The sequence below is a fragment of the Urocitellus parryii genome, chromosome 8 (assembly GCF_045843805.1).
Source record: "Urocitellus parryii isolate mUroPar1 chromosome 8, mUroPar1.hap1, whole genome shotgun sequence".
Taxonomy (NCBI): domain Eukaryota; kingdom Metazoa; phylum Chordata; class Mammalia; order Rodentia; family Sciuridae; genus Urocitellus; species Urocitellus parryii.
Window position 1 is genome coordinate 108,002,874 of NC_135538.1, and position 14,907 is coordinate 108,017,780.

General features: G+C 46.5%; 1 protein-coding gene across 1 annotated transcript in view; it reads right to left on the reverse strand.

Annotated features, from left to right (window-relative positions):
- Positions 1–650: 650 nt before the first annotated feature.
- The window catches only part of Ptk7 (protein tyrosine kinase 7 (inactive)), a 67,632-nt gene continuing 53,375 nt past the window's right edge, over positions 651–14,907 (reverse strand). The window contains exons 11-20 of the mRNA XM_026383431.2: positions 14,668–14,817; positions 14,411–14,561; positions 14,188–14,315; positions 12,409–12,612; positions 11,507–11,662; positions 10,508–10,740; positions 9,244–9,324; positions 2,381–2,532; positions 1,207–1,385; positions 651–811 (exon numbers count right to left, since the gene is read on the reverse strand). Of these exons, the coding sequence (XP_026239216.1) occupies positions 651–811; positions 1,207–1,385; positions 2,381–2,532; positions 9,244–9,324; positions 10,508–10,740; positions 11,507–11,662; positions 12,409–12,612; positions 14,188–14,315; positions 14,411–14,561; positions 14,668–14,817 (1,595 nt within the window). The remainder of the gene's footprint in view (positions 812–1,206; positions 1,386–2,380; positions 2,533–9,243; positions 9,325–10,507; positions 10,741–11,506; positions 11,663–12,408; positions 12,613–14,187; positions 14,316–14,410; positions 14,562–14,667; positions 14,818–14,907) is intronic.

Sequence of the window (14,907 nt, forward strand, 5' to 3'; positions counted from 1 at the left end):
GGTGCATACAAAAAGGGCGGGTTATAAGTGTCAAAAGCTCCTGAAAACTCCTTCATCTGCCAGGCACTTAGGATGAGGAAAGGAGAGAACCATGGGGGTAAGACGTGGGTCTGGGTAGTGTGCACAAGCTCACAGCGGGGAGGACTCACTTGCTATGTCCTCCACAGTCCTGGTGGGATCCCTAGGTGGGAACCGTGGGTTAAAAGGCCCCTTGGCCCTGTGTGCCCAGAGCTAGCTAGCCAGCCCGGAACTTGAGTATATTATGGAACTCCCCCCAAACCCAGCTCACCCCCAGCCTAGCCCTCCCCAGGCAAAGTTGGCAGATGAGTGGCAGAGCTGGACTTGGTCAAAAGGAGAAGATGCAGGCCAGAAATAGGGGTTACCTGAGGCACCCACATTGTCCCTCATGAGGGAAGGGGTGGCAGAGAAAGCTGCCCAGCCTAAGGCCTAGTCACCCAGACTGGGTCTGAATCAGCCTCCTTAAGGGCTGAGAGTCAGGAAAAAAGAGGGAAGTCTGCCTGCTGTGTATGGGCAGGAACCCTGGGGCCCAGGAGGACAGGGATCTTGCCCATCATGCTGTAGGCTCCCCTCAAGAGGTGTCCTCTCCCCTGCCCATGCCATCCTGAGGCACAGCCCATTGGGTTCCCTCCTCACGGCTTGCTGTCTGCGGGGCTGTCTCCCAGGGAATTGGCAATCTCGCTGAAGGAGGGCCGGTCCTTGGGGCTGAGGGCCCAGCAACGCTGCATCAGCCGGTAGAGCTTAGAAGGGCAGCCCTCAGGCTGGGGAAGTTTAGACTTCCCAGCCTGCAAATCTGCAGGGAAGATGGGTGGAGTGTTAGGCAAAACATTTAACAACCTATCCAATACCTTGTGAGGCCTATCGTTCTCACAAGCAGTCACATAAGTATGACTCCAGGAGTGCTGGCCAGTGATGTATGGATCTTGACTCGAGCAAGTATCCTGCAAGTCCTGTGGGAGCTTAAGTTATCTGATGGACACACAACATTGCAGTTGGAGCAGGAGTTGGGGACAAGAGCTATTTGCCAACCAGTACAAAAGTATTTTAGTATTTTAACAACTGGAGTAGTCCTATCTGTGTACTTGCTAAATACCAGTCCTAGGAGGGCCCTAAGAAAACTCTGGTATGTGTGTGTGTGTGTGTGTGGGGGGGGCATCTGGAATCATCCTTGGGAATATAGCTGCCTACCTGCCAGAACTTCGTCATCTGCCTGCCCACCATGGGGCATCTCTCCATGGGTGAACACTTCCCACATCAGCACTCCAAAGGCCCAGACATCAGACTTGGTGGAGAAGTCACCTTCCAGGATGGCCTCAGGGGACATCCAGCGTAGGGGCACCCAAGCCTGGCGGAAGTGGTAGTACTCACTGCAGGACAGAAGCAACACAAGAAGCACAGTTGGGTGGGGCCAGGACCTTGAGTCCCAGCCTCCTGCCATGTCTGGGACTCCTCCTTGGGCTGAGGTCCAGTATTTCTCTAACAAGACACTCAGAGAAATTGATAATATATGTCCTGAGCACCAGAATATATGTCCTGAGCACCAGGGTACACTGGGTAAATTCTGGAGACACCCACATGGGGTTTTAGGGTTTAAATATTCCATTAAAATAATATTTTGTGTAAATGTTAATTAAAAATAAAACTAATAATCATACATAGTGTAATGGTTAAAAAAAATTGTGAAAAAGAACTCATTAGGGATAGAACTGTAGCTCAGTGGTAGAGCGCTTGCCTAGCATGTGTGAGGCACTGGGTTCGATCCTCAGCACCACATAAAAATAAATAAAATAAAGGTCCATCAACAACTACAAAAAAATTTTAAAAAGAGAATGTCTTAAAAAATGAGCTCATTAAATGGAAACAGTTTTATTAGTGATAAACCAACTGTGATCAAAGCAAAAGTCAGATGAACTAGGGTGACTGGGAACTAGGTGACTCGGGAGGTTCCCGGAGGGCGCCACCTAGCATGTGTAGGCATTCCAGAGCCATCTCTGCCCATAAGGCTGAGCTTCGAATCTTAGTCTTCAAAATAATAACTACTGAATTTAGGAAGTTACAGAGGATGTCATATGAATAGTTACACTACATAAAAACTATTAAACAGTTTGCCTAGTTATAACAACAAAAAGGTGTATCATTTTTTTGTCACTACAGAAAACTTACAAACATCAGAGACCCACTGCTGGGAAGCCTGATGTACCTTTGGACAGAGGATGGGAAGGCTCTGCTCCCTTCCGGGCCTTCCTACTTTGAACTAAGTAGTCATGAAGTTCTTTCCCACATACCCCCAAACTTTATCTGCCCTCTGCCCATCACCCTCTGGGAAGGAGTACAGAGCCCCCATTCTTCAAGGCCCTTCTACCTGTTGTACACGTCCTTGCTGAGACCTAGGGCCGACACCTTCACCTGTCTCTGGGCACTGACCAGGCAGTTGCGAGCAGCCAAGTCCTTGTGTACAAAGCGGTTGTTGGACAGGTGCTCCATGCCCAGGGCCACCTGGGTGCACAGGGCCACCTGGAGAGAAAATAAGGGTCTGTCAGAACAGTCCAGATCCAGGGCTTAAGGTGACCTCCCTTGACACAACCCTTGTTGTGCTGGAGTGCTGCTTAGGAAGCCCAACAACAAAATAACCTCAGCTTCCTTTTCTATAAAATGAGGATAATACAGTAGCTGCTTCACTAAGTTGCTAGAAGGTTGAATTAAATGAAATAAAGTGCTTGACATCATTCTGATACACAGCAAGTATGAGACCAAATGAGTAGTACATGGGGCTGGAACACAGAGTAACCATTTGTTGAGTGAGAAATAACTGGACAGTAATACCAGCTTATATCTTTAGGGGTTACTTCTTCTTTTACTTTAAAAGTAGGTATTTAAGTAAAACACTGTGTGTGTGTGTGTGTGTGTGAGAGAGAGAGAGAGAGAGAGAGAGAGAGAGAGAGAGAGAGAGAGAGAGAGAGAATACAGATACACACAAGACTGGGTGCCTCCAAGGAAGTAAACTGGAGTCTAGGTAATAAAGAGATAGTTAACTTTTAGCTTAAATTTTTTAGATTGGGGCAGGGAAGCAAATCAACAATGCTAGCACCCCAGAAACCCCCAAGGATTCCTTCCCAATGCTACAGTCTCCCCCACCACTAGCCAAGCATGGTGGTGCATGCCTGTAATCCCAGCAACTTGGGAGGCTGAAGCAGGAGGATTGCAAGTTCAAGGCCAGCCTCTGCAATTTAGTGAGGCCCTGCCTCAAAAACAAAACAAAACAAAACAAAACAGACTAGAGATGTATATAGCTCAGTGGTTGAGTGCCCCTGGGTTCGATCCTCAGTACTACCAAAAGAAAAAATAAGGGATCCCTGTGAACTGTGGAAATTATTGAATAAGTTACTGGCCAGCTATGTGTCCTTAGGCCTACAGATTCACTCTAAGGATCCCTAAAGGAGAAGTCACTCACTACATAATGCAATCATGAAGGGATGAAGAACACCGTTAGTAACCAAAGTCACCAGTGATCAAGGAAATACAAACCAAGACCCATGACACATCAATTTACACACAACCGATTGCAAAAGTTCAAAAGCCTGTCTTCAACTTATCTCAAATGGTTCAGAAATAAATGCATAAAAATGATAATACGCTCATATGTCTCTGTGTGTGTGTGTGTGTACACACACACACACACACACAGAATTATAAAGGAAATGGGGCAAAATGTAAAAAATTGAATCTGGATATAGGTTTGTAGGAGATTCTTGAACTTTTCTTATTACCTTTTTTTTTTTTTCAATGCTGGGGATTGAACCCAGGACCTCACAGAGCACTAGGGAAGTGCTCTATCACTGAGCTACATCCCCATCCCTTTATTTAAATGTTATTTTTTTTAAACAATTACTTTTTTTTTAATACCTTGATTTGTTTATTTACCTTTTTTATGTGGTGCTGGGGATTGAATACAGTGCCTCAAGTATGGCAAGGCAAGGCTCTACCACTGAGCCACAACCCCGGCCCCTGTTACTTTGAGACAGGTTCTAAATTGCCCAGACTGACCTTGAACTTGCAATCCTCCTTCTTAGCCTCCTAGTTAGCTGGCATTATAGGCATGTGTCACTGTGACCAGCTTGTTGTTATACTCTTTAAAATACGAAATACCAAAATTAAAATTTACCTACCCCTAACATACTAATAGCCAATAAGCACATTTTAAAAAACCAACAATAACTGACTAAATAAACAAAAGCAGGCCACAGAGGTTGGGGGTTGAAGGGTTGATTTTAGATAACAGGAGACATCTCCTCTGTAACACCAAAAAAAAAAAAAAAAACCCATCATGTACGAATAAAAAAATAAACAAATATATGGGGCTGGGTTTGTAGTCTATAGTTTAGTGGCAGAGCACTTGCCTTGCATGCATGAGGCACTGGGTTCTATCCTTAGCACCATATAAATAAAATAAAGATATTGTAAACATCTACAACTAAAATAAATAAATAAATAAAAGTAAAGATATTGTGTTCATCTACAGCTAAAAAAATAATAATATTAAAAAAAAGCTAGTTTGTAGATTTCCTATTAGCAAATTAGACTCCTCTGTGGACCAATAATGAGATTATGTTATGAATTAACCAAGGATTATTTATGGTTAATCTGATTCTACACTTCTGGGGTTAAAAAAGAAAGAAAGAAAGAAAAAAAAGGGATGGGAGGGAACAAGGGGCCGCTACACCAAGTTACTTCACGCAGGCGAGAGGTCAGCCTTTCAGTGGAAAGGAAGGGCTGGGGGTGTGTAGCTTAGTGATGGAGCATGTGCTTAGCTCAAGGTGTTGGGCTCCATCTGCATCACTGGAATAAATAAACAAGCAAATAAATAAAAGAGGCCAGGGGAAGGACACTGCTGAGTACATACTGGGCCAGCTGCCTTTTCTCACGTGCACTCTGAGGCAGGGCTCATCCTCAGCTTTGCCAGGATCCACAGCCAGGTTTTACATACAGCCCAGTGTCAACACCACAGCTACCTCTCCTGGGTCACATAACTGGTGAGGGGCTGGCTGTCCAACATTACTGAACTGGCCCTTTGGCTTCCCTTCACCAGACTGGCCCCCAGGGTTACAGGCAGGCCTGTAGAGTAGCACAGCCCAAGTGCTGGGAGAGGGGTCCTTCCAAAGTGGCTCTTAGCCTTCTTGTGCACTGGCCAGTGACATCCCTGTGGGTCTCCACTGGTGGTTTGCTAACTAGGGTCACAGCTTGTTAATATACTATGAAACCAATTTACCGAATCTTAACCAATATTAAAAATAAATGAAAACAACGGAATAGAAAATAGCACATCACCATGTGGCTATCTAAATTTAAGTTAATTGAAACTTCCTAAGATTTAAAATTGAACTCCTCAGTCACTCTAACCACATTCCAGGTCCTCAATAGCCACGTGGGGTTAGTGCTGACCATATTGGCCAGGAAAGATATGGAAAATTCCATCATTGTAGGGGGCTCTATTAGACAGCACTGATCTAAACCACTACCAGAGTGGACCTTGCTACACAGCCAATGTGTTGCCTGGCACTCTATCAACACAGATGTGGCAAACAAATGATACCATCAGAACTGGGGAAAATGAGGGGAAAATTTTTTTTTATATATATTTCGTTATCAAAGTAAAGACACAAAATCTCTGGATAGCTTCCAACCAACACAGAGTTAAAGAGGGGCCAGATGGACAATCTGCCGAGATTACTGAGCAGCCCTGGGTGCAGGTGCTGCACTAGGTCTCCAGGGGAAAATAGAAGCCAATTCCCCAAATGCTCTCTGGAAGACCATTCTCAGAATGTCCTAAGTGCCTCTGGTGGTCTAAAAGTACATAATGATCAGTGGTCATCATAAACAGGGTTAACTCTGCTTCAGGCATTAAAACCCCAGGGCACTCTCCTATCTGTAAGTAGCAGACAACCACTTTGGTATTGTGCCCACCTTAGACCTGTAGCTCCCCTCAGCCTGCTCTCACTAGATCTAGCTCACTAGCTAAGCAATCTACTACAAGTCAAGAGAAACAGAAAAGTGGACCTGGCATGGTGACTAACATGCTGTTTTTCCAGAGAGGCAGTGTTTCTGGAAATACTGGCTAAGTGAGGATAGTAAAAGAGAATTCTGTTATTCCCTAGCCAAGTAAGTCTTTCCTTGCTTCTGTTATATCCTAGCCAAGTAAGAGTTTCCTTGCAAGATGCCATAAGATGGCCATTGGATTAATTGTCAAATACTGTTATAATATCCTGTTCTTTGGTAAACACCAGACCCACCCTTTCCTTTCCAACTTTATCACCTGGAGGGTTTGCCCAAGTCCCAGCTAACCCACTATGACTACTAAGCTCTTCCCACAATGGGCTTTCTGTTTCTGCCCAAGCATCTGACTGGATAAAGCACAGACCTCCAGGTATGCTAAGCTGAACCTGCTCCTCCTTGTTGCGTAGTAGGTGATCCATTTAGCAAGCATACGTCATTTCTCTGGCTGCTATTGTCCTCTGACATCATCCTATCAACTACTCTAACAAGCATTACCTACAATTGTGCCAACTCCCAGGGTCCATGTCTTCCATTTCTATGGCTGCCCACAGCTGTCTTAAAATTCCCCTGGGGCTCCTCTCAGCCCACTCACCTTCCTTCCAACTCTAGTTGGCCAGAGAATAGCCAGCCCACTGCCCCACCTTCCTCTAAAACCTTGACTTTTCCTCCTTCCATTCACTCCTGTAGACCTTAGCAATATGAAGTGAGAATGCAGCTCACTACATTATTAGAAGGAAATACCTAAAAAGTTTTAGTATATCATTTCTAAGAATTTTCATTTTTATGGAATCCCCCAAAGCATTGTTTTTGAACAGCTCATCCAGACCCACATGGGGGGCTGGGGTTATACTCAGTGGTGGAGCACTTGCCTGGCATGTGTAAGGCACTGGGTTTGATCCTCAGCACCACATAAAAATAAATAGAGTATTGTGTCCACCTACAACTAAACATATTAAAAAAAAAAAAAAAAAGACCCATATGGGTCTTGAAACCAATTTAGTAGGTTTAAAAAGCAAGAAAAAAAATCTGGGCCCAGTGACACACACCTGTAATCCCAGCAGCAGGGGAGGCTGAGGTGGGAAGATTGCAAGTTTGAGGTCAGCCTCAACAACTTACCAAGGCCCTAACCAGCTTAGTGAGACCCTATCTCAAAATAAAAATAAATAAATAAAAAGGGCTAGGGATGTAGCTTATTGGTAAAGTGCCTCTGGGTTCAATCCCCAATACCACCACCAAAAAAAAAAAAAAAAAAAAGAATAAAATAGTACATATCAAGTACATCAAATGTAGTGTTGTGGAAGTTCAATTTTAGTTTTAGTTATATATATGTGCATGCTTGGGTGCATGTGTGGAAGGGTATACATGCTGGGTCATGAGCAAAATGCATTTCTTATAGGAAATCCCAATCAAAAAACATTTCAAAGCCACTGGTTTCCAACAGGGTTCCTCAAAAATTTTTTTTCTTTTTTGATACTAGGGCCTTCAGCATTCAGGCTCCTAGAACTTTATGAGCTTAAGAATCTGCTACAGAGAATGGGGTTGTAGCTCAATGGTACAGCATGTGCTTAGCACGCACAAGACCTGGGTTCAATCTCCCGCACCTAAATAAATAAATAAATAAATAATGACCTGAAGAGATTATTTTAAAGATTTAGGTCCTCAGGGGTTGGGGTTGTGGCTCAGTGGCAGAGCGCAAGACTTGCGCATGTGAGGCACTGGGTTTGATCCTCGGTACCACATAAAAATAAAAACATTGTGTCCATCTACAACTAAAAAAATATTAAAAAAAAAAAAAAAAGATTTAGGTCCTCAGGCCCCACTCACAAGCCCTCTGATTTCCTCATTCTGAAGTATGGTCTAGAAAAATTTTAAGACAATGTCTCACTATTTTGCCAGGCTGGTCTCAACCTACTTGTGCCCAGAAGGATCACTGCATTCAAGTGATCGATCCTCCTACCTCAGCCTTCCAAGTAGCTGGGATTCAGGTGTATTGCACCATGCTCAGTGAAATCTGCTTTTCTTTTCTTTCTCTTTTTCTTATTGGTACCAGAGATTGAACCCTGGAGCCCTCTACCACTAAGCTTCAGCTATTTTTTTGAAACAGGGTCTTGCTAAGTTGCTGAAACTGGACTCAAATTTGCCACCTTCCTGCCTTAACTTCCTGAATTGCTGGGATTACAGGCATGTGCCACCATGCCTCACTGAAATCTTCATTTTTGAAAAGCATTTCTCCTATGTGATGCAGAATAGTGTCCTCAGAAAGTATGGAACTCAACTTTTTGAAACTCCCTCATCAAATTCAAAATGCTATAGGGGAAAAAAAAAAAAAAAGCTGGCGGGGGGAGATGTTTAGCTAAGGGGGGGATAACTCTCAAAAGTGTCCCTCAGGTCACTTGACAGAGATAGCTGACTTCCTGTCAGCCTACCTCCCTGACCCAGACACACAAACTTACCTTGATCCCCTCCCTCTTGAAGCCATCATCCCCTTCCTGCCATTCAACTACTTCCTGTCCTTGAGAACTGGACTCAATGGCTTTTTCTACCAGGAAACCTTCTTTGTTAATCACAGCTGTCTGTCCACCTGAAGGACTCGATTGTCATCAACATCTCTCATCGATGCCTCCCACTCACTTCCGAGTGGTACCTCAAGTCCCCAGGTCTGTAATGTTAGACTCATTTACCTAATCTCCCCCACTAAATCCTAAGAGCCTGAGGGCAGGCTGTCCATTCATAGAAGGGCCAGCTATCCCTGGAGCCTGGTGAAACCCACTCAGGGCCACACCCAGCCAACAGGCCCTGGGACTTGGACTACATGCAGCCTCCCTACTCAGCTCACCATAGGCAAATAGGTGTCTGGTTCCAAGGAAAGCTCCTGCCCCAAAGGCAAGGGCCAGAGCTGCTTTCTATGTGATGTCACTATGAGAATACAAGGCTATTTTCAGGCTCCATAAGTGGGGCAAGTCCCTTAACCTTTCTAAGTTTCAGATTCTTCCTCCACAAAATGGGGATAATAACATATATTTCGGGGGACAACAGTGATGAGTAAGATAACACATATGAAGTTCTTACTATAGAGCCTGACCCTTAGGGAGCACTGAATAAAACAGCAGCTCTGTTACTATGACTGCCCTTGCTCTCGGCCCACTCTTGGGACCTTTCTCCCCACCTCCTCACCTTCTGCTTGGTGCTGAGGGGCTGTGACTTCAACTTCTCATCCTTGCTCTTGGAAATCCTCAGGAACTGTTTGAGGTCTCCCTAAAGGAAGAGCCAAGCATCTGTGAGGGCAGAGTCCAGCTATGGCATGAGTGTTAGCCCTGCCTTAGTTTACTTACTAAAGCAGTAAACTAAGCAGGCGCCTACACAGATTCTGCCTAGGGAGGTGGTGAGAAGGCCCTGACCCCGAAGGCCCTCCCAACCTGCCCCCTCTCCTGTGGGGAAAGCTCACCAGAAATATGGGAATTAAAAGTCACATACGAAATGCCTTCTAGGAGCTTTGTCAGAAAAGGAGGAGAACTGTCCTTCCTACCCTGACAAAGCTTCTGCCCTTAGGAAGCCAAGATGAAAACACAGGCCCCTACCCTGTCCTCACAGATCCCTGAGAAGAAACCCCTGTCCTGCAGACAAAAAAAAATCTACTAGACAAAAATGAACATGGAGAATACCAGCAGCTAAAACATACACAAAGCACCTGTAAGTACTTGTTAATGGACACACTGAGAATACTCCCTCCCCCGCCCACTCCAGAGCTGGGAGACTTAACAAGGGAATCAGGGACTAGAGCAACTGGGGAATGAAGAGGAAAGGGCAGCTCTGGGAAGGGGCTGGGTGGAAAGGAGAAGACTGATGCAAGGCTAACACATGCCAGAAGAGGAACTGGGGAGGCAGTGGGAAAGAAGGAAAGGAAGGAGAAAGAAAAGGAGGGAAGGGGTGAGGGAAGGAAGGGAAGAAGGAAGAAAGGCCAGCCAGCTAGTCAGCCTGGTCTAACAAGTTTATTCTCAAGGGGTGACAAGTCCTGGGGGGAAAACTATAACAAAGATCAGAATCAGGGGCTGGGCTTGCAGCTCAGTGGTACAGTGCTTGCCTAACACACGTGAGGCAATGGGTTCAATCCTCAGCACCATATAAAAATAAATAAATAAAACAAAGGTATTATGCCCATGTACAACTAAAAACAAAACAAAACAAAATTAAAAAAAAAAAAAAAAAAAAGGTCAGAATCAGGGAAGTTGACCCAGAAGATGCCCTAGAACAACTTAGGATCAAGCAGACACCGACAGGAAAGATGGGGTGCTGGTGAAGGAAGGGCAGGTGTCGGAGAACTGGGAGGGTAGGGAGCAGAGCATCTCAAGGTGGCAACAGTAGGCGGGCAGAGGTCTCAGCTGAGATCACATAAGATAAGACCTCCAAGGTGTCCCTGCCCCCGTCTCTGCTAGCATACCAGGTCCACATATTCCAGCACCATGTAGTGGGGCTCAGCCTCCCGGCACAGCCCCAAGAGCCGCACCACATTGGCATGATTCAGTTTCCCGAACATCTCAAACTCCCTCCGGAAGTCCAGTTGCTGCTGCTCGTCCTTGCTCTGCAGACTCTTCACAAGTACTAGGGTCTCTGCCACACCCTCTTCCAAGCCCTGTGCCTTCGCCAGGAACACCTCCCCAAACTCGCTTTTTCCTGTGGGTACAGATCTGGGTCAGGCTGCTGCCTTTACCCAAGCAGAGGAAATCACTAGCTTGGGGAGGACCTATGGCCTCACATACAGTGGGGGAGTCTTTGCTCCACCCCACCTACCCTGGTGGGCACTAGCCCTGGTGCTGTTCATCCCTCCCCCTGGGATTCAATGACTCCAAGAGTAAAATAAAATGGTTGGACAGATAGCATTTTCCAAATGGTGGTTTATGATAAACATGTGTTTAATAGTTAAATGTTTTAAAGTATGTTACAAAAAGAGCCAGCTAGTACAAACCCATAATTCTCACATTTTTTCATATATAAAAAAGCTAACTTTATTTTGTTTTCTTAATACTGGGAATTGAACCCAGGGGTGCTCTACCACTGAGCTACTCCCCAGTCCTTTTTATTTTTTATTTTAAGACAGGGTCTCACTAAGTTGCCTAGGTTGGCCTTGAAACCTGTGATCCTCTTGCCTCAGCCTCCAAGTAGTTGGGATTATAGGCATGTGCCACCACATCCAAAGTGTCAATTTAATAAAAACATCAAGAGAATAATACCATAGGCAGGACCACAGGCGGGACACAATCTGTATGGAGGTAGCCTAGCACACAGGGGACACCCTAGATAATATCTCCACCTATGCTCTCCCATCTCTTACATGCTAGGGTTCACAGACATCAGGGTCACCATCTGGCTATCATCAAGGCTCAGAACAGGCCTGGTGACATGTAATGAAGCAGGATCATCTGTAACTAAGGCAACATACCCAGCGTGGTAATGGGCTGCAGGCTGGCCCGTGGGAAGTGCATCTTATCACTTGTGCTGTGACGCTTGTTGGTGGCTGCAGAGCCAGAGCCCAAGCTAGTCAAAGCCACTTCCTCCTGGATCTCTGCTGAGGTTTGCCCATTCTGCAAAGGCCCACCTGGAAACATGGGACATGGGGGCATGTCAGAATGAGACCTGACACTCCAGCTACCATGGGGACCTCAGATCTTTCCCTGTCTCCCTTGCTTGCCATGTGGGGCCAATCACCTTGTTCCATGTGATAGGGTCAATGCCACTGAAAAATTGATGAGGCTGAGAGGAGAAGCAGGGATGGGTTTCTCTTAGTATATGACCACTTATTATAGCTGATTATGACCTCTGAAATGAACACACCGCAGAAGTCTGAACCACCAGTCCCTGAACATCAAATTTCAATCAGGCCTTTTCTGTTCATGGGGCCTCCTATGGGCATGGTCCTAACAGCCACAAGGGGGAAATCACAATGGGGGAAACCCAAGCCCTGCTCTGAACACCTAAGCTGACAGGAGACCCACGAATGACCGTAGGGAGTGCCCTGTGAGGGGAAGAGGTTAGGAAGATGGACACAAAGAGATTGCCCTTGGGGGACTGTTAGACATGAGGGAGAGATGTGCTACAGAAACATGATGCATATACTATATTGTATGTGTCATTTTGTGCTGGGAGATGCCTGGGAAACAGGCAGTGGTCAAGAGGTTCCAATGAGGAAGAATTGAGTGAGGTTGTTCAGTAGCTAAGGCCCTGGGAACAGGCCAACACCAGGCTTCCAGCTGGGGGGAGACAGTCCCAGTTCCAACACAGACCTTCAGTGCCCGGGCTCACTCCTCCGTGGCTAGGAAGGGGTCCACCTCCAGGGGTCCTCACCATTCAGGCACTCCATCTCCGGCTCCTCACCCTCAGGCTGCTTCTGGAGGCGCTTGGCTTTGCAGCGCTTCTTGCAATAGAACATGAGGCCCAGCACCGCGATGATATAGGCCACAGCAGCGCCCACTGACAGCCCAATGGTCTGGATCATCTTGTAAGGAGGAGGGCTGCCTGGGCCCTCGGAATCTTCCAGCACGGGCTTATCTAGAGACACATAGATGAGTTTGGACAGGGGCTACTGCAGCAAACCAAGCCCTATTTCTCTACTAAACCATCCCACCTCACATATGACAACTTCTAGATATTTCTTGGCCTAATCAAGGCAGAGAGACAGGGGGAGTTCCCTATCTTTACTGGCTTTAATGAGGGCCAGCCAGGTCCTTGTACCCATGAAGGTCACTGAAGCTCTGAAGGAGATGAGCCCAGTGATTCCCCAACTGGCTGTGCATCAGAGCTCAAGACAGGGATATATATGAAAAATACCTCTCAGGGAGCCACCACAAACCCACACTATTAACAAGCTTCCTAAGTGACTCGATATTTTTTTTTTAATATTTTTTTTAATTTTTAATATATTTATTTTTTAGTTCTCGGCGGACACAACATCTTTGTTGGTATGTGGTGCTGAGGATCGAACCCGGGCCGCACGCATGCCAGACGAGCGCGCTACCGCCTGAGCCACATTCCCAGCCCCGTGACTCGATATTGTAAGCAAGTCCTGAAGAACATTTAGAAGCTTCCAATTTAGAATCCCAGTCATGGCCTAGCAGAGAGCAGGGATCTCAATAAACCTATGTGTAGAAGGGGTCTGCTAGTCTAGGGGCTTTCAATGGCATATGGAGAGAGCTCCAAGGGGTTATCAGCTGAACTGAGGGCAAGAGGAGTCCATAAAGGATCCCTCAGGGGCTAGGGATGTGGCTCAAGCGGTAACACGCTCGCCTGGCATGCGCAGGGCGCTGGGTTCGATCCTCAGGACCACGTAAAAATAAAATAAAGATGCTGGGTCTGCCAAAAACTGAAAAATAAATTAAAAAAAGGGTCCCTCAGTTCTTACGTGTACCCCAACAGCTTCAACCAAGGGTCTGGCTACTTAATTTTCATTCATTTAAACTTCCATATAATATGCTATTTAGAAAAACAATTATTTTGCTAAAACAAGAGTTTGTGAACCTTTCATATAAACCCATCTATGGTCTGGGGCTATAGCTCAGTGGTAGAGCACTTGCCCAGGATGTGTGAGGCACTGGGTTCAAGCTTCAGCACCACATGAAAATAAATAAATAAAATAAAGATATTGTGTCTACCTACAACTAAAAAAATAAAAAAGGAACCCCTTCTATCTTACAGATGCAGAAACAAGTCCCCAGATGGGAGCTACCGCCTCCAAGGGCATAGGGCTGGTTAGCAGAAGTCTGATCCAGGGCCTTTTTACCTGACACATCATCCTTTGGTCCTGTAGGCCAAAGCCACCTTGTCCTACTACATCCTGACATAATCCCCTCCCCACCCACTCAAGTAGCTGTGTGGCTGCTCAAAGACCCAGGGAGAAGCATTTTAGGAAGAGGACACTCTCCTCCCCACCCATCATACACATCCCGGCTGCAGAACGTTAAATAAATGACAGTAATCCTAAGCAAGGAATCTAAGAATGTGCCATGGCACAGTGGAGGGGACACAGCTGAGTCTCCTCTCCCATCACAAAAAGGATGCCTTCTATGTATGATGAGAAAGAAGTCTGGCTGCACCACTTCCTGTGCAAGACACCCCCCTGGACCATACCCACAACGTAGAGGGGGGCCTCCGTGTGTTTGATGTTGCAGCTGTTGCCTGCAATGCAGGTGTAGCGGCCTGAGTCCTCGGGGGCCACATCATGGATCACAAGGGAGCCGTTCTGGAAGATGTGCATCCTGCCCAGAGAGAACCACAGCACTGCCCACCTGGCCAGCTTCTGAGCCAGAACTGGAGAAGAGGTAAAGTGGGTGTGGAAGGGAGGATGTTCTACCTGGGTCCTAGCTTGGTAGGATCTAGGATGCGGTCTTTGCCCTTCCACTGAATGAGTGGCTTGGGGTCCCCCTGGGCCTCACACCGCAGCAGGGCCGTGTGGCCCTGGTACACGGTCGTGCGCTCTGGCTCTACCTTGAAGGTGATGAAAACTGGATGGGAAGAGACCAGCAAGGAATAGGAGTGGTGAGCAAATGGGGCCAATAAGGGGATAGGCTGTGACCCCCCAGAAGGCCTGCCAGCCCTGACTGGTCACACCTGCCACAGTGAGCTGAACATGTGCACGGATCTGGCCCTGTGGCCCATTGGAGGCAATGCAAGTGTAGTTTCCAGCGTCATCTCTGGTCACCCGGGCAAAGTGCAGGGTACCAGCATTGTCGGTCACCCACTCCGGAAGACTGCTCCCATCTGCAGGGAAGAGGAAGGGACATTATGGGATGGACCAGAATTACAATGGGTGGCTGGCAATGCCCTCAGTCACCCACCTCTACTCAAAAA